Genomic DNA, 21,246 nt, shown 5'->3' on the forward strand with positions numbered 1-21,246 from the left:
CCTATGGGATGTAGTGGTACCCTCTTTAGTGCATCAGAATGTCATTCTGTAGCTACCCCATTGACGTTGAATGACAATAATAAAATTCCTGTATAATGCCTAGTTAATTTTTGCGGATTAAATTTCTTGCCAGTGTTACGTGACTTAAGTCAGCCATACATAAATCAGGATTTAGCTGGATCAGCAGGGACTGACCAAATTTCTATCCATGTATAGGCAGGCTGGTTGTACACTAGTCGATCTATCAACTTGTGTATGGCCGATCAAATGACTTATGTATGGCCAGCCTAAGGGAATCATTTAAAAAGCAGCAGGATGCTTACTTTTACGCAAAGTCATTGGAGCACAATAAAGTCAATGGCACAAGAAAAAAAAAGAAATTGGAGAGCCGATTATGTGACCTGTCAAATGTACCTGACAGGATCTCTGCCAATGACCATGTTCTTTCTTTAGCACTAAGCAGAGTAAACTTAGTGGGGCACCACACTTTATAAATGAGTCATAAAATGTGGGCCATAGTGTGCGTATCCCTCTTGAATGTAACAAATCAAATAGCTTTATGCATGCTCCATTATAATTGAGCCCCTAAGCCATCATACCAGCTTGCACCTCTGCAGCAATCCTTGCTCCTCGTCTGCAACTGTTAAAAAAAAAAAATACAGTTGAACAGGATCAGGTGACCTGGTGATTTTTTGACAATTTAAGATTTTTTTAAGTATTTTTTACGGTATACCCCTCACATGTTTCCCAGATGTACTGTAGCCTTAACAGCCACTCAAACTGCCCATGGAGTTTAATTGTCTCGTATAGTGAAGAAAATAATGCATTTTCTATACAGAGCTTAGTAATACTGAGAAGTCAGCTTAAATTATTCTGCTTAAATTTGTCTCCTAATTATTGTTCAGTAAGTACAAACTATCCAATTTAGAATGACAATTTAACATTTCAGAAATCAGCTTAACTAATATCTGTAGCCTAGGGAATTAAAACAAGAGGGTCCAGAGGTTGAAACTGCCAATGGTAACAAAAACCCAATCTTCCCTTCTAATTTACCAATTGTATAGCCCACTGCACACATTCCATACGAAAAAAATCTTTACCATCCTTTTATTTGCTTCCTAACTTTCATGAATGCTCATAAGGTTTACTGATTAAGATAGGGTGTCCTGCTTGGATTTTGCCCAGGGACTTGATGCCTTCATCCATACCAGTGCCAAATTGTCATTTTGTCCCTGTTGATAAAGGCTCAAACACACAAGCATTAATTTATCACACTCAGCATAAATAAGTGCAACCTGCTAAGTTGTCTTTAGAGCCAGGGGCCATAACAGAATTAGACCTGTTGGCCATATTCACTTAAAAAAATAAAATTTATGTGTGCTCTGCTCAACTACACATGCTCACCTTTGCTTATCTCCTCCACTGCCCTGTTCTGGCAGCAGGAGAGGAGGGAAACACCCTGTACTCTAGGGTTTGGGAAGTCTATGACTCACTCCCCTTCCTCCCAAGTGAATGTAATGGTGCATGGTGTTCGGCAGTTCAAGCACCCAACATTTTTACATTGGGATGAAGAGCTTTCAGCCTTGTGAAAGCTCTAAATCACAGCTAGGAGCTTATGCAGGACTTCCCCCTTTTCATTATGATGGCCATTGAGAGCAGTGGAGGAAGCTGAGAATTGTGGAAGTCCATGGAATCTATTGCTTTCCCCTACAGAAGCAAATCATGGGTTTTATTGTTTTGTCCTTTTCAATTTAAAATAGATTTTGATAGCAGTGCTCCAGGTTGTGAACTGTTTTACAGATACAGAAAACTTTAATAATCCCAAAGGGAAATTGGGAAACTGTTGCGACACAGACACAACCATTCAGACCATAAGAGATAATACCATTCTTGACATTTGTTAGACCGTTAATATTATTTCTAAACACAGTGAACAGACTAATACTTGTTATAATGGCAAACAATATTTGTACAATGTTTCATCGTTATAAAATATGTACCTGTAGGTTTGGGTGAATAAAATATGTTCCAAACCTACAGTATGTAAAATTTCCAATATATATATAAGAACTTGTGAAATTGTGATTTACCTGTCTTAGATATTTTCACTCACTAACCAACTATAGGATGCAGATGTCTATCCTCTGTGAATTTTAAAGGCTATATGATAAATTCAAATACCAGGCCTACAGTAAACATTTGCACACGTGTCTTGACAAACTGATATATTCTTGCTTATTAAATGATAGTAAATTACCAAATGATTTAGGAAGGCAGCATTATAAACAAGCCAACAATGCCAGCTCTCTATACAAACAGATTTAAAGTGTATATACAGTACACTACTGTTAGGATCCAGGACAATTAGCATGATATGCTTTGTGTAATTGTAATATTATTTTATTGTTAAGACAATTTGAGGTTGATTTACTAAAATTGGAGAGTGCAAAATCTGGTGCAGCTCTGCATAGAGACAAATCAGCGCCCAGGTTTGTTTTTTCATAGCTTACAGTTAATGAACAAACTAAAATACTGAAGCTGATTGGCTACTATGCAAAGCTGCACCAGATTTTACACTCTCCAGTTTTAGCAAATCAACCCCATTGTGTACTTATAAATATGTACTGCTCTGGAAAAAAAATAAGCATATTCCTTGTAAACAAAATAATACATAGGATACCGTAGCATAATGCAAGCTAATACAAAGCATTATGTGCACTGTTGCAACCCAGTGGGCCATAGAAGTGTGAATTGCCCCTCATGGTCTGAGTCACCCATATGCTTCTTAAAGCTCTTGATAAGGTCTGCCCTGCTGTAGATCCTATCTTGAGTGTTTCCTCTCCCCATGTTGCATTCTCCATTATTTAAAATACAATAAAAAGACAACAATGAGACAAATACCTCAGAGACAGTTTTGATATTTTTGGTACCCGGCATGTCCTGTAGTGTAATGGAGGCTGGCGAGTGGAACCACCAAGTGCAGCAGGGAACAGAGGAGAATCACAATCCTGTGTCAGTTTCTCAGCAGACTTCAGTAGATGTTTTCTCCTCATTGGGGCAATGTTTGGCAACATGGGCAGCAGGTGGATATTTACACTTCTTTTAAAGGGACCTTTTTTACAATTTATTTTTAGCAACTCGGGTTTAAATTTGATTGTATGATTGTCTTGTGGTACATTCAGAATAAATGACAAGACACAGCACCATACAAAGCCATCCAGCCTTATTGTTTTTGTTAACAGTTTCATCAAAGTTTTAGGGGGTCTATGTATAAAATGCTTGCTGTACGAATGTCCTAAGCTTTCACATGAGCACCCTGAATGTCTGCCATATTTGTTTGTAGTATCATTTATCTCCTATGATTGCCAGTTCCATCTAGTGTAAAAAAAAAGACCATGTTTTGGCCATTAGGTGGGGCTAATGATCATATGAGATAATTGTATTACAAACAATATGGCAGGCATTCATGGTGCCAGTCCAAATGCTTAAGACCAAAGCGACGTGAATGTTTTATACATAGACCCCCTCATTATTCTTGATTATTTATTTAGTCACTATGGACGAGGAGTGGTATTGATACTGTTTCATTATGTGAAACTACTTTTTTTTCATAGCTGCACTGTTAGGCCAACATTTATGTAAATTGTTAGTGTGTCTTTAAGGTAAGTTTTTTAACCCCCGTACTGGGAGAGAAGATGGCCAAAAAATTAGAGGGGCTTTAAAACTAGGTAATGGGGGAGGGTAAAGATGTAGAATTAGCCAGCGGGGAGCAGGGTTCAGTGGGCATTATTGGGGGCATTAGCGGTAGGCTGTCCAGAGATCCTAAACCCAAGATGTGTAGGAGGATAAATCGCAAGTGCAGCCTCATAACATCAAACAAGGATTTAGTATGCAACCGGACAAAATGACGAGGTTTGTATGCTAATGCCAGAAGTCTGGCCAACTGTAGCTGCTAATGTATGAGTAGGTTTTTGATTTTGTGGAAATTTCAGAGACTTGGTTTGACAGCTCTCATGATTGGCTGGCAACCATTCAGGGGTATTCCCTATATCACAGAGATAGAGAATGTAAAAAAGGGGGAGGGGCATGTCTGTATATCAAGAACAATGTGCAGGTAAATATGAGGGACAATATCACAAATAGTGCTAAGGAGAAGGTAGAATCAATATGGGTAGAACTTCAAAGGGAAGGCACTATGGGGAGTAATATTGGGCGTATGCTATAGGCTCCCAAACCAGAGGGAGGAGGGGGAGGCGGACCTCCTATCACAGCTTGGAATGGCAGAAAGGATGGGAAATGTCATTATAACGGGGGACTTTAATTATCCAGCTATAGACTGGGCAGAAGGAACCGCGCATTCATCTAAGGCTCAGTAGTTCCTAAATGTTTTGCAGGACAACTTCATGGGTCAGACGGTGAATACCCCTACAAGAAACAATGCGGTTCTAGACCTACTAATTACTAATAGTACAGACCTGATCACGGATGAAGAAATACGGGGCAACTTAGGAAACAGTGACCATAGGTCAATTATTTTCAGTATAAATCATAGAAATAGAAAACACAAGGGTAATACAAGGACAATGAATTTCAAAAGAGCCAACTTCCCTAAACTAGGCTCTTTGCTAGACAATATAAAATGGGACAGAACCCTAGGAACAAAGAACACAGAGGAAGAATGTGAGTTCTTCAAGAACATACTAAATAAAGGGATTGTCAAGTGTATTCCAAAGGGGGAATACGTTTAAAAGAGCTAAAATAAACCCTGGACGGCACATAGCAGAAGAGAGTAAAAAAAAACAAGAAATTCTTTAGGTATTTCAATAGTAAGAAAGCGAGACCAGAACACATTGGCCCCATAAAAGACGATGAAAATAATCTGGCCACAGAGGACAGAGAGAAGATGAAAGTGCTAAATAAATTCTTCTCTTCAGACTTTACAAAAGTATTGGGGGGGTTACACTAACCCAGCTTGTAATGTTAAAATTAATAATACACCACAGGAAGCACCTTCATGGTTAACAGAAGACAGACTCAGAACTAAACTTGAAAAACTTAACATAAATAAATCAACGGGACCGGATGGCTTACACCCAAGGGACCTTAAAGAACTCAGCCAGGTGATAGCCAGACCATTGTTCTTAATCTTTATGGATAATCTACTGACAGGAATGGTGCGAGCTGAATGGAAAAAAGCCAACATGGTACCTATATTTAAAAAAGGGCCGAGATATATCCCGGGGCACTATAGGCCGGTTAGCCTATCATCAGTAGTCTGAAAGATTTTGGAGGGGATGATCAGGGACTATATACAAGATTTTAGTAATGAAAACGGTATTATTAGTAGTAATCAGCATGGATTCAAGACCAATCTATTAACCTTCTATGAAGAAGTAAGTTGCCATCTAGAAAAAGGAAGGCCTGTGGATGTGGTGTATCTGGACTTTGCAAAGGCATTTGATACATTTCCCCACAAATGCTTACTCTACAAACTAAGGTACGTAGGTGTGGACCATAGGAAGAGTACCAGGATTGAAAACTGGCTCCAGGGGCAAGTACAGAGGGTGGTGATAAATTGAGAATACTCGGATTGGTTAGGTGTGGAAAGTGGGGTCCCCCCAGGATCTGTTCTGGGACCAAACCTGTTTAAATTATTCAAAAAATGACCTTGAGGATGGGATATCCAGCACAATCTCGGTATTTGCGGACGATACTAAGCTAAGTAGGCCAATATCTTCTATGCAGGACGTGGTAACCTTACAAGCAGACCTGAACAAAATAATGGGGTGGGCAACTACATGGCAGATGAGGTTTATTGTTGAAAAATGTAAGGTAATGCACTTGGGGGTCAAATATGAGCGCAAGTTACTCGCTAGGCAGTGATCCTCTGGGTGAATCAAAGAGGGAAAAGTGGACAACAGGGTTGGCAATAGCATGCAATGCCAAGCTGCTGCAAGCAAAGCCAACAGAATACTGGCATGTATAAAAAAGAGGATTCACTCCAGAGATAAAGAGATTATTCTCCCACTCTACAAGACTCTAGTCCGGCCACATCTTGAATATGCCGTCCAGTTCTGGGCACCGTTCCTCAGGAAGGATGTGCTGGAACTGGAGAGAGTCCAGAGAAGAGCAACAAAGATATATAGGGGAATGGAGGACATCAGCTATGAGGAAAGACTGCAAGCATTGAACGTATTTTCTCTGGAGAAGAGACACTTGAGAGGGGATATAATATCAATGTACAAATACCGTACTGGTGACCAAAGCATAAGGACGGGGTTCTTTACTGTCAGAGTGGTAAGGATTTAGAATTCTCTACCACAAGCAGTAGTATCAGCAGGGAGCATCAATAGTTAAAAAAAAAACTATTAGATGGGCACCTTAAAGACCACAACATACAGGGGTATACAATGTACGGTTAACAGCAAACACACACACACACACACACATCATAGGCTGAACTGGATGGACTGGTGTCTTTTTTCAACATCACTAACTATGTAACTATGTGACATCATAATTTTCAGGTTACACTATTGGACTCTACCATCTTCATTTTCACCTTTGTGTGGGTAAATTCTATGTTCATATATCTTATTTTAATTAAGTTCTGCTGAATTTAGGATGAAAAGAATTGAACTGGTCATGCTAGTATATAGTGTGTGTGTGTGTAATATACGTTAAGATAGAACAACTCAGTGAACAAATAAACAAACAAGGCTGTAGGATGAGTGGATTTTCAAAGTGTAGTGACCTCTGAAGTAAATTATTATATCCTTAGAAATTTATTGCAGGGGTTATGTTATTTCTTATAATAAATCAAAAACACATGGAAAGCACATGCTTCCCAAGTTTGGAACTTTAGAAAGAGGGACACCTTGGGACAGAGAAGACATGTGGCTTGTTGCCTGCCCTAAATTGGCTTGTCTAAATCCACTAAATATTATGCCTGGCTTAAAGGGTGGGAGCATTGTTATGCAGAATGGGATGGGGGTAACAATTGTGCTAATCAAGGGGAACAATAGTTCCCAGTAAGAGATAATTATGCAGAATGGGATGGGGGTAACAATTGTGCTAATCAAGGGGAACAATAGTTCCCAGTAAGAGATGGGAGGTACAATCGTTTTCAGTGGGGCAAAGTGTGGGGGCAGTATTACATAGAGAGGGGTAGGGGGGAAAAATTGTACCCATCAAAAGAAGCAGGAAAATAGTGCCTAAAGAGGGGGGGGGGGTGTAGAAACAGTATTATCCAGATAGGGGTGGGGGAACAGTAACAGAACAGAAAAACAACAGTGCTCAGTGGGAAAGGGGATGAATAGAATACATCAGGAGATTAGGGAACAATAGTGTCCAGTGCGAGCTGTAGAGTAACAAAACTATCCAGGAAGGGGTGAGTAGAAACCACAGTATCTAGCAGGGGGAGAGAGAGAACAATAGCCCCACAGGAGATGCAAGAAAATATTAGTGTTCAGTGGCCTGGAGCTATGGAGATTCTATCTGTGTTGTCATTTCACATGTCACATAATTTTTGGTGGTCTTGGAGACTTCCATGGTTTTATATACTCGTGCAATAATTAATGAGTTTAAATACCTCTTTTAACTTATAAAAATATCTCTTTCTACATACAGTATTATTTTTGCATATACAAGATAGATAGATAGATAGATAAATAGATAGCTAGATAGCTAGATAGATATAGAGAACAAACACTTTATCTATTTAAAAGAATTGTATTTAAAATGTTTGGCACAACCTAGCAACCATCAATTGGTTAGGAGTATGTAAAGTACAACATATATAGTTAAACAGTCAGGACTATGTACTGTACAACATAGGCATATACAGTGCAGTAATCAGAATATGGAAGTAGGTACATCTTGTGTGGCAGGCTCACAATGCAGATACAAAAAATGTCTTGCTGAATCACTGCTTCACTCCCCCTAGCCTCCCTAGCCAGTATTGTGCACACATAGGGTTCAAGGAAAGTGACACTACATTTCCGGGACCTGGAAGGTGGTCCTGTGTTTGCTAGCACTTCTGTCCTGAAAGCTTCCTGATGCTTTTAAGGGACTAACAGCTACTGGATCTGAGATCTAAAAAGTGGCAAAAACCAAGTAAAAAACCAGCAGCTGCATTATGGGTAATGCTGCAGCGGCAAAAAAAAAAAAAAAGGCAAAGAGTCACAACCACAGGACCTGGGACATGAGCCCTAGTTTCCCAGTGATAGTGACACCCATGGTCTGCTCTATATCTTTACATAATGAGGCAGAATTCAGTAAAGGAATTGCTATTTTTTTGGGTGGTATGGCCCCTTTGAAAGATCCTTCACCTAATTAATGAAAACTTTGTTTTGGTAAGAGTTCTGGCATCAGATTCAGGTAGATCCATCATATGAAAAAAAAAAAAAATGACGGGCAGTTCTTATATAATGAAATAGCAGGTAAATAGCACTTCTTTGGTTGCTAGGTCCCACGCTGTTAGGGAGCTAGCAACTAATGTTGCAGGGACACACTGACAGTGGAAGAAACCTGATGTAGGACTTTGAGAGACCAGTTCCATAACTGGTCCACCTGCCTAGAGATTGATAGTAGACAGCAGTGGACAGATTTCTTAGCCATTCTTCAGTCCAATAGCAGCTATGAAACCAACCCACTTCTGTCCATTTTCCCTGATGGGGAACTAGTCTCTCAGAGTTCAACATTAGGCTCTTTGTACCCAGCAGATGCAGTGGACATTGAATTAAGCTGTGGGGTGAGCAAAGTCAGATTGGGGACTGTCACACATAGGCTGACACTGAAGCTACTTGTCACATAGACAGGCGCATGATTTAGGATTTTTGTTGTGGTGTGGGCAGAACCTGATGGAAAGCTTTAAAGAACCAATTCCCCATCAAGTCTGCCTCCTGTGGAATTGGCAGCAGTGGGCAGATTATATAGCCAATATTGAGCTGAATAGTGGCTTTGTGACAAATAAATGTGTTTATGTTGGAATAGATGGGTTTTCTATTATCCCAAAGTATATTTGATTTACTTTGTATATGGACTGTTTTAATTAATTTATTTAATGTAATTTATCTATATTTGTATTTTTTACTACCTTAGACAAAAAGTATTCAAAGTGGTACTCAAAAGAAGGTAAAAAGAACACTGCCAAACCCTCCACCAGAGGAATCTAGCAATGGCTTACAATCACCTTACAGCACTGTTGGATCAGTTTCTCGAAGAAGAATTTGTAGAACAACCACTATGGCTCGTGCTAAAATTCTGCAGGATATTGACAGAGAACTGGATCTGGTTGAAAGAGAATCTTCAAAACTACGCAAGAAACAAGCAGAATTAGATGAAGAGGAAAAAGAAATTGATGCAAAACTGAGATATCTGGAAATGGGAATTAATAGGAGAAAGGAAGCTTTACTGAAAGAGAGAGAAAAGAGAGAGAGAGCTTACCTGCAAGGTGTTGCTGAAGAACGTGATTACATGTCAGACAGCGAGGTCAGTAACACAAGACCAACCAGAATAGAAAGCCATATTGGCATAGATCGACCACAAACTGCCCCACAACCAGAATATAGTCCTTATTTACCACCACAAACTCAGACAGAAACTCAGTTTGCTCCACAGACAAGCCCTTACACTCAGTACCAATATCAGACTCCCACTTTGCTTACTCAAGCTCCAACACAATTTCCTCAGCAGTCCCACTATCAGCCATCCTTATATCATCAACAAGTTTCTTCGTACCAAACTCAACCCACTTTCCAAGCTGTGCCAACTATATCCTTTACTCCTCAGCCTCAGTCTACACCTACCCAGCAGCCTTCTTATCAACATGCTTCACAACTCTTACTATTGCAGCAAAAAACTAGACAAGGTGCATTAGATATAGAGCCTAAAATACCATCACATTATGATGTTATTAGAAATCAACCTCTCATAATAGCTCCTGTTTCTACTGACAGCGGTTACTCTGTTTCACATCTTGGTAGTAAATATAGTACTTTGGATTTACGATTAGGACTAGATGAAAAAAGCAGCATGGCAAGTAGTCCAATGTCTAGTATATCTGCAGATTCATTTTATGCTGATTTAGAGCATCATGCTTCCAGGAATTATGTTCTTATTGATGACATTGGAGAACTTACAAAAGGAACTGGGTCTTTGAGCTCTGCATTCGGGCTACATGAAAAAGAACTTTCAAAAACAGACCGCCTTCTTCGAAGTGTTGAATCTAGAAGAACTGCAGAAGTAACAGACTTTTTAGCTCCTATTTCATCCTCAACACGATTACATAGCTATGGAAAAGCAGAAGAAGATCCAATGGATGATCCATATGAGTTAAAACTTCTTAAGCATCAAATAAAACAAGAATTTCGAAGAGGTACAGAAACTTTAGACCCCCTTGCTGGATTTTCACCCTATTATCATTCAGACAGTCTATACAGACACTTTCCTAAAAGTGAAAAATATAGCATTAGCAGACTAACATTAGAAAAACAAGCCGCCAAGCAGCTGCCTCCTGCTATTCTGTACCAAAAACAGTCTAAACATAAAAAATCATTAATAGACCCCAAAATGTCAAAATTTTCTCCAATTCAGGAAAGTCGAGACCTAGAGCCTGACTATTCAACATATCTCTCTTCAAGCACATCATCAATTCCAAGCATATCTACAAAGGTAAGAATGCTTCAGGATGATATTACATATGGCTTACGGAAAAACATTACAGATCAACAAAAATTTTTGGGCCCCGCCTTAGGTCAAACTCTTGGATCAGCTCTTAATACAAACTTGAGAACTACATTGCAGGATGAAGTTGATAAACCCTATGTAAGTGGTAATAGATCAAGACCTTCTTCTAGGCCCTCATCAGTCTATGGCCTTGACCTGTCAATTAAGAGAGATTTATCAAGTTCTTCATTAAGGCAGAAAGCAAATGAGGCAGAATCATTAGATGGGACATTTAGCCATGCAGCACCTTCAGGAAGAACAAAACCATCTAGTCTTCCTATTAGCCAAAGCAGAGGAAGGATTCCTATTGTAGCACAAAATTCTGAAGAAGAGAGCCCATTAAGTCCTGTTGGACAGCCAATGGGTATGGCAAGAGCTGCTGCTGGACCATTACCACCAATATCTGCAGATACCAGGGACCAATTTGGTTCTAGCCATTCCCTGCCTGAAGTACAACAGCATATGAGAGAAGAAACCAGGACTCGTGGTTATGATCGAGACATAGCATTTATCATGGATGACTTCCAACATGCCATGTCAGACAGCGAAGGTAATCATGGCATGAGACTGCTTTCCTACTATCACAACACAAATCTTCATTTCTATGCATGCTATTAATTTATTTTGTGATTTTTGAAATGTTTCCTTTCTTGTATGTTTGTGTTTTTCACTGTCATTGTTTTAAAGTATTTTATTTCATTTAACTTTTCAAATTTGATTTTCCTTTTTTTGGCCCTTCTGTTTTAGTGTTTTATTTGTGTTAAGGCTTTATAAAATTTTATTATTATTTATTAGTATCATTATTAATTATACCATTACTATTGCATTTTTTTTTTTTAGTTTTTGCATGCATATAACAGCTCTCCTGCTCTTCATAAAAGTTGTGTAGTGTTATATATATATATGTAAAATATGTCTATTTTGGTACAACAGTTTTTTAATCATTTAAAATAACAATGTCTAATGAATTTTAACCATTCATGTTCATGGCTAACATGAATGTTACATTACAAACTGCAAACTATTTATTAGTCACAAATATGGATATCTGAAAACAATATTTTATATGTTACAAACATGGATCTCTCCCATTTTTATTGTAAAAATACATGTAAAGCTTCTTGCTGCTTCAAGCACATGCACAGTCTGCTTTGCAACATGCTATTATTTTGCAGCAGCAAGGAGTGAATTATTTAAATAAACATGGATACATCAAATTCCTGTATCCTAATAAATTGTGTTTTAAGAACAGATTAGTGTTTGTAAATTTTGTGAAATATGTGCTTTTACTTTTGTGCGTTCTTGTCTTTTTTGATGTTTAATAAATGTATATGCGCTGTCTAATAAATATATGCATGCACTGTGTTTTCTTTTTAAATGCTTCTGATTATCCTAATTTATTTGTTGCATGACACTGATAATGCATGACACTTTTTAAATGAAAAATGCTGGAAAAATAAGTAACAGTAGTTTGGTTTACAATGTTATGATTACATTAAAAAAAAAAAAAAACTAAGTTGAATAATTATTTAGCAAATTTTACTGATATTTACTTGATAACATGGCGGACTTCTTACATTTTACATTTTCTCAAAGAAGCCTTTAAAGCAATGAAAATTTGTATTTTCAGGTTAAAGTAGATGTTAAAGTGAGAGCTGGATTCCCAAAAGGGCAGCTGCCTGGGGCCTAGTGACCTATGAGGGGTAGGGGACAGCCATTTCATGTATTCATTAGGGAATTCACTTGTTCAACAGCGCTGTGTAGGAAAGTCACTCTCCACTTCTACCAGCCCTCCCAGATGCCATTTGACTCTAGGAGAATTAATTCAGGTCACATGGCAGTGTCAGAGGACTCCTTGGAGGGCCAGCATAAGAGCAAAGCAGAGAGATGTCGCTGTGTAGCTCTGCTAACAGTTGTGGTTAATATGCTAAAGTGGTGACTACTTGATTAGCAAAGTAAATGTTACCTTTGCAAAGAGAATCTTTACTGAGCTTAGTAAATAAGGTGAAGGGGTGTTGACTTCAGTCAACCAATCACACCCCAACACATAATTGGATAATCAACATATTTACAATCATTCGCTTTGAGGGCGAGTCCATGCCTCCAGTTGCTCGCTACCGCTGTGATTCTACACAGCAGGAGCTGATCGTTTGGTTACATTAGCTGAAAGACGATCTGCCTATGTAAACAAGGTAGATCACTGTTCTGTCAGTAGGGAAGCCATTGATCCTGTGTTCCTGCAAAGCAGGAACATAGATCAATGCCTTACCCTAGTAAAAGCATCTCCAACACTGTTAGAAATTGATTGCCCTGATATTTAACCCCTTCCCTGCCAGTGTCATTATTACAGTGACAGTGCATATTTTTAGCACTGATCGCTGTATTAGTGTCACTGGTTCCCCAAAAAGTGTCAGTTAGTGTCCTGACTGTCTGCCAACAATATCGCAGTCCTGCTATAAGTAGCTGATTGCCGCCATTACTAGAAAAAAAATATATATATATCCTACAGTTTGTAGATACTACGTTTGCGCAAACCAATCAATATACGCTTACTGTGATTTTTTTTTACAAAAAAAAATGTAGCAAAATACATTGAGGAAATTTATATATTTATTTATTTATTTTTTATTTATTGGATATATTTTATACCATAAAGTAAAAAATATTGTTTTTCTTTTTTCAAAATTGTCAGCCTTTTTTGTTTATAGCCCACAAAATAAACACCACTGTGGGGATCAAATACCACCAAAAGAATGCTCTATTTGTGGAAAAAAAGGACATACATTTTGTTTGGGTAGAGCGTTGCACAACCGGGCAATAGTCAGTTAAAGTAACCCAGTGCCATTTTGCAAAAAATGGCCTGGTCATGAAGGGGGGAAATCATTTGTTGATGCCTGAGAACTGGAAGTGACATCAGATGTCGCTCTGGTCTTCTAAGGGCATAGAGCCGATTGGCCATGTTGTCCTCACTTGACTTCTTGCCCAGCAAATGGATGCACCAGATCACGTCCGGGTTTACCTAAGGCTCTGGTAAGATTGGAAATGACCGGGAAGCAGTGGAGGTTGCACCTCTCCCACCACCCAATCCACCCGTGAGACCATTTTTAGCAGGCGCTGAATTGCCCACAGTAAAAAAATTATACAGGGTTAAAATCAGCTAGCTGCTGCCATAACATCAGTATTTAATGTCAAAGAGGTATATATTTACTGTAGGCAGTTGGCAAGTGGATATCTTTATAAAATGTAGGCTCTATGTAATATGGGGTAAGTAATAACAAAATCTAGCTTTCTCATAGGGCTTCCTCACAGTTTTCCCTATTACACTTTCAAAGAATTATACTGCTATTTCTCTTTTAAAATATAAAATGCTCACAAAGAACAGCTTGCTTCTTTCTCAGAAGGCAATCTTGGTAAACAGTCAAGGCATGTTACAGGGCATTCTCTGTCTCCATCTAACAAGGCACTGTACCAGAGCATTCTGTCAATGAAGACACCTTCAGAGCACTTTCTCTCAGGGTAGGACCCTTTTGTACATGGCACACTCCACTCTATTATGGAGCACTCTTATACACACTCATACACTCATACATACTCTCATTGGATTTAGTGTAGTGAAGGGACATGGAAAACCCCAAGGCTTATAAAGTTTAACAGGGATATATAGTTATCTGGATGCTGTACCTGCTGTTAGCTATTCAAGTGGGATTCGCAATGTTGTTACTCTGCCTTTGGCCCCAGGTAGCCTTAATCCAGCTCTGGTTTAAGTAAAAAAACTGCATTCATTAATTAAATAAGTATATAAATATATTTTAGTAATTTAATTTAACTTTGGAACAACCAGAAATGTATTTCAAATTCCCCACATAGTAATTTAGATATACTGTTTATATCGCATGTCTAACAACAGCATTTTGACATTTCTCTTTTGTTTTATTTTAAAGGTTTTTTTTTTTTTTTTTTGCGCTGTGTATTAAAGTATATTTAAGTATCAAATGCCTAAACAAATTCAAATCAATAGAAAATGGCTGACTTTTGAATGCCACATTTATCAAGGCATTTTATTAGTGACAAATACGTGAACAACCACATATCAGTGAAATAACTAATACTTTATGTTTTGAATAGCTGAAAATAGCAAATACAACTATGTTTTTGTAAGAGAATGAATTTCTTTATATATCAATAGAGCATGATTACAACTTGTACTGAAACAATGAGGGATAGTTTACTAAAGATTACAGGATTCTTTAATCAAATTAACCTGTGTTCACATTTGAACATCCAATTATATGCAGAGGAATTAAAATATAGTGATTATCTTTGCATGAAATTGAGTGAATAAAGATCATTCAGTTTTACCAAACTAAGTGAAAAAATGTACTCTGGTTAATAAACCTAAAGCTGTCCTTTTACCCAAACAATATTTTACCTTTATAAATTCTAAAATATTTGTTTGCATCAGTTTGGCTGTAGGTCCTATCAAAGGAGGAGAAATATCAACCTGCTGCCCAGATGTTGTTTCATGTTTCGCAATATAAAGATTAACATTTCAGAAGCATAGTCTATTAAAACTGATTAGAATTTGACATGTAAACAATTGTTGTTGGAAGATTGACTCTTTTATGTTGGACAGTTGTTTATGTGGTCGGTCACATTTTGATCACTATAACATGGACATCCATAGGAACCTCCAAATTTACACTAAAACATGTACTAATAGGTGGCAGAGGCAAAGAGGTTGCATTTCTCGAAATAATTACTGACCACACATTATTCAGTAGGAATAATCTCAACTAGGTAATTAACCATTACCATTTAATTTCTTGAAAAACAAGAAATGTTCTGTATAAAAAATGTGGTCCTAGCAGGGAGGTGTTCCTTAGGGTACAAAAAGTTGTGTGCCATCACTTGATATTGCCAACAGGATCTTGCACTAAGGGCATGTTTTTACAGACCTTTTGCTTGTGGTGATGCTGTCTGTTTGACATCAGCTTGAATTCTGAGATTATGCATGTAAGGTACATTTGACCTGCAGTTGACCTCCTTCTGACCTGACCTACATTTCACCTACTTATGCGGGCTGTGCATTACCCAAGACTTGTATGCAGATACAAAACCCACCTAAAGTATAAAAAAAAACCTAGTCAAGACAGACCCTAAAGTTCATCAACAGAGAAGCCACATTTTCTTTTTCAACTTAACAAAACATGCCTGTGGCTAAATTTAATAATCATCCAGCACCTTGGCACTCATCTGAGCAGCAAGTTAAATCTTTATATTACCTACTTAATATAGCCAAAAAGTGGACAGGATTATGTTTTGGTCCATGAATATTGTGTCAGTACGAGCTGTGGTATGGTATGGTTTATTACACCTCTATTAATACCTATTTCTCCTACAAGGGGATTTGCTTATACTTAGCAAACTTGTGCTGCTTCACATATCCTGTAAGGTTAAGTATTTTCTTTTTTTTAGGTTTTTTTTCATTATTTGTCTTAAAATGACTGGCAATTTAAAAAAAAGCACTAACTCAGGTCACTGGGTCAGCATAAAATAGTTTCTATATTTCCAACAATATCTGATTCATTCTAAAATCTGGATGTCTTTTTAAATATCAAATCTTTTGAAAATGTGGATGGGATACATGATATGAACAATGTGTCTGTTGGTAAATGAATGTTTTTTTCTGTTTGTTTTGGATAAATCTCCAGAAAATTCCTTTATTGATGGTAGGAGTCTTCTGTTGCCAGTCTCGTAGAATCTGTGTATGTCTTTGTATTGCATGTTAGTTTTGTTCTTCAATAAGAACTTACTGAAATATCTAAAATTTATAAATAACAAAGAAAATGATTAATTCATTATTCATTTATATTTTGTTCGACATATATAGTTCATAATATATTTATATGACAAAAAAATGTCAACACAATTTTTAAATCAAATTTACTCAAATACAGTATACATATATTGCAACTTTTTGCATCACATTAATGCTATTAACACAGTTTATCAACATGTAATCAGAATCATTTTACTAACCTTACAATGCATAGTGTTCACTGCACAAAAATTACATTTTCTTAAAAGAGTACAGCACAAAAATTCAGTTTCTTATAGAGGACAAAACTTAAGTGTATGACAATGCCAAATAATTGAATGATGCAACAAAACTCTCATAAGTGTACATCATTAGTTCACCTCATTTGTTGACACTGGTTTTGCACTTGAAAGTGATACCCACCAAAAAGTGTAACAAATGTTCTGTGAAAAAAACATTCAGGAATAGTCCATTCATAGTGAGGCATTTTAATATTGGAGACACATTTAGTGAGAAAAAAAATAGATGTATTAAATATTGTGGTACTGATGTTTCAATTTTGTATATAATCTGTGGCATTCAAATGTCTAAAAAAAAATCGATATATTTTGCTCTATTGTTTTTTTGTCTATTTTACTTTTAGTATGCTTGTATTGCTTTAGCTTAAAGTTTAATCACTGATGTTGTTTTGAGACAAAAACAAAGGAAATCTTAATGTGGCAAGTACTTCAAAATACATAAACCGCAATATTGAGCATATTCTGCTATTTTACTGCATGGCAAAATTATCAATATCATTTTTAAAAGGGTGCTATTTTAAAAGTACATACAAATAAACTAAATTATTCTTTAAAAGCAATAGACTTTTAATGTACAACTGAACCCCTGTCTTACATGTAAATAATATTCATGTTTTAAACTTTTTGTACATATCTAAAGATGGTTTATTTTAAAATATATTAAACATTTTGAGAATACAGTATCACAATTGCAACATAAATTTAGTTTCATGTGTTAGATATGATAATAAAATCATGTCACATATCATTTTTTTAATGCATAATGACACCCAGTGCTTGCAGAAATTATTCATGCCTCATTTATACTGGTCTTGTTGGGAGAAAAAATAACTTCAGTCAATGATCCCTTAAGTGTCTATATTCCCAAAATGTGCACTTCCACATACATTTTCTTTTATTTTAATTGATAAACTGGAATATTCTTGGTAAATTAGATGCTGTAAAACATTTGTTTAGAACATTTCATTTAGCATACTGTTCTTGACATCATGTGCTACAGTAGAAGAAAGTTTGTGAAGCTTTTGGAATCTACAGACTTCTGCATGAATGGCTCAAAAGTGTGACATTCTTTTTATTCATAAAAGCATAAAAAACATTTTTAACAAATTTTTACTTGTTAGGACCCAAAGCATAGACCATATATATTGACAGTTGAAGGTCTGTCTCAAAGTTCTATACAGAGAAAATAGAAAATGCATTGACACTCATATTTATTAGATATATTTGTAACATTGCTTTAAACATATAAAGATAATGCCAGTGTACATAAACTGAATAATTCCAGAATGTGGATGATACATGACAAAAGCCAGGCTTCAGATATTGTTGAGTATTTGAGAAATGTCCAGTTTTCACCCAAAAAGACATAAGGGAATCTAGACTGCAGCAGGTCTTTTAAATGGTTTAGTCAATCAAAGTGAGGGATTGTTCCTGAGTGAAAGGGGAAAATCTTGAGTAAAATTCATCTTATAAAAAGCGATTAACAAAGTGAACAGAGGATAGATGTTATAGGAGCATGTTGGATTTAGTTGTCTAATGTGGTTGCTGCATTCAGCACTAGCTGTAGGTTGGTCTGGGAGGCCTTTGTAGTCATTGGTACCTGACTACCTGACCAATCCATAGTAGAAGTATGGTTTGAGGGTTCTAAAGGATAGCTTCACTCTAAGTCGAGATCATTTAGCTAGCTCTGTACTTTCAACAGGAAAAAAAAATATGTGGATTTGTTTCTCATTTGAAAAGATGACTGTGTTCCCCCTACATTGGCCCATAAGATGTTTGATTTCCCAGAGACAGAGGCTTTGGATGTGAGCATTGCAATTTGGTTGCTAGGACTAGCAGCTGAGTATCACTTGCTTAGCAAAGACAGATAATCACCCTAGATTATATTATTTAGTGGCAGCATGCAAACTGCAAACATCATTAGAAATAGGAATGAACTTTGGGGTATATTATACTTGAGTAAGACAAATTAACATGAAAAGAAGCTGAGTGACTTGCCAGTGATTAAGGTCTATATCACCGGAAAATGAACTTTGGGGTATAATACACTTGAGTGAAACAAATGAACAGGAAAAGAAGCTCAGTGACTTGCCAGGGATTAAGGTCCATATCACCGGAGAACATTTTCATCAATGCAATAAATCAAGCAATCTTCTTTAAAATAAAAAAAAAAAAACATTATATTGCCACGGCTTAACTAAACAAATAGGTTTTATATGTGAATCTTTGTATCTGATATGTAGTTCATCTTCCATTATAGATAGTTAACTGAGTCAAACACCTTATGTACCTGCGAATCAGATTGGTTCTAGTTACCACCCACTACTAGTATTGTTTATCATAGGGATTTCAGCACCAAAAGTTGGAAAATGTAACAATATCCTATATGCTACAACCACTAGCCATATGGTAAGCATTAAGCTGACCAAAAACACTTAAATACCTCCCCTGCTTGAACCCTAAAACATAAACTGACCTTTGAAATTACCAATTACCTTTTCATTATACTTAAAATTGAAATGTAACACCTAATTTGACTTAAACACTTACCCTTTAAGCACACCCTAAACCTAACACTTAACCTAACCAATAAAATAAACATTAAACTCTCACCTTAAATCTAAAAATAACATAAGCCTTTAAATCCTAACTTCAACCCTTAACCCTAAGTAAAATGTATGTAAAGAGTGGGAAAGGGTTAAGATCTCTGCTGAGTGGTATTTCAGAGAATTTTCTCCTCAGTTTTTGTCCTAGTGACAATGGTTTTTTAAAAGAGGAAATGAGGGGACATCTGCAGCAATTAAGAGCTGGCCGAGGGTTCTAGTAAGTTTCTGTCTCTGTTGCTATTGGAAAGTTGACCTTACGTCTTCTCTGGTGAAACTTTTATCTCCAAACCAGAAAGAGAGACGCTATCTCGAAGTCCTGGATAGCAGTCAAAATCCAATAGGGGGTTTCACTTTTGTATACTCTATCCAAACTATAAAATGGTTATGACTAGACATACACTTCTGTCTCTAAAATCCTGGACATCTTTTTGTACATGCCCCATTATCACAATCAGAGAAGTCAGAGATAATTTATTTTTTTTGCTACTGCAAGGTGATAGAATTTATTTTTAAAGGCCAGAGTTGGGTTTTAGACATAGAAGGAATTTAGACCTAGTTTTGTCTGAATTTCCTAAGGGTTTACAAACTGTCTCCCAAGTGATCATATGCAGGAGGCTACAAAAAAAAATAATAATTACTATTAATCCTACAATAATATTACATTCGTACACTGCATTCATAGTGATAGACATAATAAATAAGTAATTTTCTCATAGCTTTAGTTCACTTCTAACATCAAATTAGTTTCAGGTAATATTTATATTTTATTTTACTTCACTGAACCTGTTTGGATATCACATGCTGTCATGAAAATTATTTCTTAAATAAATTTACTCTATAATTTAACATGCATGTACATGCAGGGATTGAGGTCATAACCAGACCTGTAGTTTTACTATTCTCTGTAAAGTTTCTAAGGCACTAAACACATGAGCATTTGCATCTACTTCAAATAGCATTTACAAAAAATGTGACAAATTGTGAACAGCTTTTTTAAAGCCCTTAAAACATTTTTAAACACAGATCCAGAAGTAATTGATACATGGATGTCCAAACAAAATTTAACAGCATCAGTATATGTCAATAAACTTGACAATAAACAAATTCTGGTTTGTTAAGCTTGTTAAATCTGCCAAAATTAAACAACGCTAATGTGCTTAGGGCCTTGATATTTCAAAAACATTTCATACCAATTGTACCCAAAACCTATATGCAGCTTTCAAATCCTCTAGGTTCTATATTATAATTAAATATATTTGAGTAAAATGTTCAATTTTCAGAATATACTTTTCTACACACGATATCTCACAAAAGTGAATAAACCCCTCACATTTTTGTAAATATTTTATTATATCTTTTAATGTGACAGCACTGAACAAACTACACTTTGCTACAATGTAAATTAGTGAGTGTACAGCTTGTAGAACAGTATAAATTTGTTGTTCCCTCAAAATAACTCAACACCCAGCCATTAGTGTCTAAACCGCTGGCAACAAAAATGAGTACACACCTAAGTAAAAATTTCCAAATTGGGCCCAATTAGCCATTTGTCATGTGACCCGTTGGTGTTACAAGGTCTCAGGTGTAAATGGGGAGCAGGTGTGTTAAATTTGGTGTTATTGCTCTCTCACTCTCTCATACTGGTCACTGGAAATTCAACATGACACCTCATGGCAAATAACTCTCTGAGGATCTGAAAAAAAGAACTGTTGCTCTACCTTAAGATAGCCTAGGCTATAAGATGTTTGCCAAGACCCTGAAACTGACCTACAACAAGGTTGACAAGACCATATAG

At 36.7% G+C, this 21,246-nt stretch overlaps 1 protein-coding gene across 1 annotated transcript in view; it reads left to right on the forward strand.

Moving 5' to 3' along the window:
* The window catches only part of PCLO (piccolo presynaptic cytomatrix protein), a 307,080-nt gene that overhangs the window by 188,607 nt on the left and 97,227 nt on the right, over positions 1-21,246 (forward strand). The window contains exon 5 of the mRNA XM_082257080.1: positions 9,103-11,278. Coding sequence (XP_082113206.1) covers positions 9,103-11,278 — 2,176 coding nt within the window. The remainder of the gene's footprint in view (positions 1-9,102; positions 11,279-21,246) is intronic.

Source organism: Pelophylax lessonae, assembly GCF_965119305.1.
Source record: "Pelophylax lessonae genome assembly, chromosome: 4".
NCBI classification, from domain to species: Eukaryota; Metazoa; Chordata; class Amphibia; order Anura; family Ranidae; genus Pelophylax; species Pelophylax lessonae.